At 55.0% G+C, this 2432-nt stretch overlaps 1 protein-coding gene across 1 annotated transcript; it reads right to left on the bottom strand.

The window, feature by feature from the left end:
- Positions 1-1379: 1379 nt before the first annotated feature.
- Positions 1380-2426, bottom strand: FEM1A (fem-1 homolog a (C. elegans); the record flags this gene model as incomplete). The annotated part of the gene is made up of 1 exon (XM_009073682.1): positions 1380-2426. A coding segment is annotated over one exon (1023 nt), but the record flags the coding sequence as incomplete, so codon positions are not given.
- Between the last annotated feature and the right edge of the window lie 6 nt (positions 2427-2432).

The following is a 2432-nucleotide window of genomic DNA, read 5'->3' as shown; positions in this document are numbered from 1 at the left end:
TGCCCAGGCCCAGTCACCTCCCTGCAAGAGGATAAACTGCTGGAAACTCTTTGTTTCCCACCATAGAGGCAAAGACCTGTCCTGAGACTATAACCAATACATGTGCAGATCCTAATGAAAGGAAGGAGCTTGCCTAAACAGCATCCTGATCAGATTTCCAATTCCATCTCTGCAGTAGCACCATCCTCAGGGAAGTTGCAAGAAGGAATCAAAAGCAGCTGCTAAGGACTCACTTGCACAGAGGTTTTCAGAATGGGATAATCAACAGAGCTCAAGGAGGCGATGCTAAACCTCACAGGGACAAGGAGGCACCTTTAGCTTTCATTTCTTGCTTCTCCCTTCAGCCCATCCTAGGGCAAACATGCCACAAACACTCACCTGCTTTAATAACCCCCCAAATACCCTCACACTACAGGTTCCTCCTGTCCTAAAGGGCTTGGAAGAGCTCATCCTCAAAAATAATTCCAAATGGGCTGTTTTGGCTCCAAAACGTGGCCACATCCACCCTCCCAGCTCAATCCCTGCTGACCTCTTCAGCTAAAGGGCTTCCACATTGGGAAAGGAGCAAACAGGTGTGGAATGGGCAAGCCAAGGGCCTGAACATCACGTGAGGATTTTGTTTCTAAAGTGGTTTTTCCTCCCCATTCATCAACCCCAACATCTATGGATGAAACTGGATAATCAGAACTGACCTTCCTCTATCTTACAGGCTTGGAGAAGTCTTGCAGCATAGATAGGGCCTGGCTCTAGGAGAGAAAAAACAACCCAGCTTTATGCACAGTCACAGACATCTCAGGCCTTAAACACCATTTGCTACTTGGAGAACCAAGGGAGAGACAAAAACCCATCCTGAGCACACCCAGCCCTGTGCCCTGCAGGGAACTCCCTCAGCAGAGCACAGGCCCCTTGGCTGTTGGACTTGTGCTATCCCAAACCTGGCAAGAGGGAGGGGAAGGAATTAGCTGGAAGTTACTTCATTCCTCACTTGCTTTCTATCTGTTTGGTGTGTGGGATGGGCAGGGCCAGAGCACGTGGGGGATGTGTATCTGCTCCAAAGCTGAACACTGTGTTAATCCAGCACTAAAGGGAGACGCAGCAGGTCCCAGGGAATCTCCATTTTCCTTCCTTCTCAGGATAAGATGTTGGCATGGGAAAGGGCAGGGGCTGCAGCCTTCTCTGGGCACAGAGAGCTGGAGCCTGAAGGTGACACCACCAAGGGACAGCCATGAGCTCTTGAGCCACCTCCTCCCCTGCCCTGACACACCACCTTGGTGGTGACACACGAGGACAAAGCTCAGCACAGCACCAGCCCTCAGCACCTCCACGAGCACAGCCCTCAGGCTGCACTGCCTCTGCAGGGTGGGGACAGACGGGGAAAGGCTGGGGACATCATCTCTCACACCCTAGTGCAGCTCAATGAAGGCTTCCAACTCCTCAGGGATGAATCCCTTGTAGGGAATCTTGTGCTTGTCCAGGGCTCGAGCAGCAAGGCACTGGAGGGTGATGTAGTTGAAGGGCTGCATCATGCTCTTGGTGAGCAGCTTCTCATCCAGCAGCTCGTACGCCGTCTGCTTGAAGGCGTTGGTGGCATCCATGTGTGCTCCAGCCTCCATCAGGGCACTCATGATCAGGGGGCAGTTGTTGCGGGCAGCCACGTGCAGGGGGGTGTTGTTGTCATAGTCACGGCTGTCTGGGTCAGCCCCACACTCCAGCAGCAAGTTCACCACGTGGAGAGATGGGAATTTACCCACTGGATAACGTCCCACCGTGGTGGTGTCCTTGTCCACTGCCATGTGGAGGAGGGTGAAGCCGTTCTTGGCGCGGGGGCTGCACTTGAGCAGGCGGTAGATGGTCTGGCGTTTCTGGTGCTCCTGCTCCGGGGTGCATTCCACCTTTTCCAGCAGGAAAACCAGGTGTAGGATGATGGCCAAGGTCTTGGTGAACTGTGCCGAGTCAGCCACGGGGTCCTTGCCGTGCACAAGGGCTCTCTCCACCTCCCTCACCCCTTTGCTCAGCACCCCGATGAGGTCGGAGAAACCCAGGTGAGTGGCTAAAGTGCCTTTGGAGCGATCCTGGAGCACGTAGGAGTAAAGCTCAGCAAAGGAAAGGAAACTGCTGGCAGTCATGGGGCTGAGAGGCTCTAGGTTGCCTTGCTGCATGTCCAGGGCATACTTCCAGAGGTTGATACAGCGCTCGAAGTTGCCGGAGTCGGCGTAGACAGCGCCGCGGTAACGGATGTAGTAGGAAGTGTCCGGGTGGGAAGGGCCCAGGATACGCTCCCGGATCAGCAGCGCCTGCATACGCATCTCGTCGGGGTCTGTGATCAGTGCCTCCAGCTCCTCCAGCGAGCTCACCTCCCGGGAGTAGTCATAGGCCAGCACCAGCTGCCTGGGCTCGGGTTTGGGCAGGTACTTGCCCCCCTGGCAGCGCAG

Source organism: Acanthisitta chloris, unplaced genomic scaffold (assembly GCF_000695815.1).
Source record: "Acanthisitta chloris isolate BGI_N310 unplaced genomic scaffold, ASM69581v1 scaffold36854, whole genome shotgun sequence".
Classification (NCBI taxonomy): Eukaryota; Metazoa; Chordata; class Aves; order Passeriformes; family Acanthisittidae; genus Acanthisitta; species Acanthisitta chloris.
The sequence above is the reverse complement of the archived record's forward strand: the minus strand, read 5'-3'. Positions and strand labels throughout refer to the sequence as shown.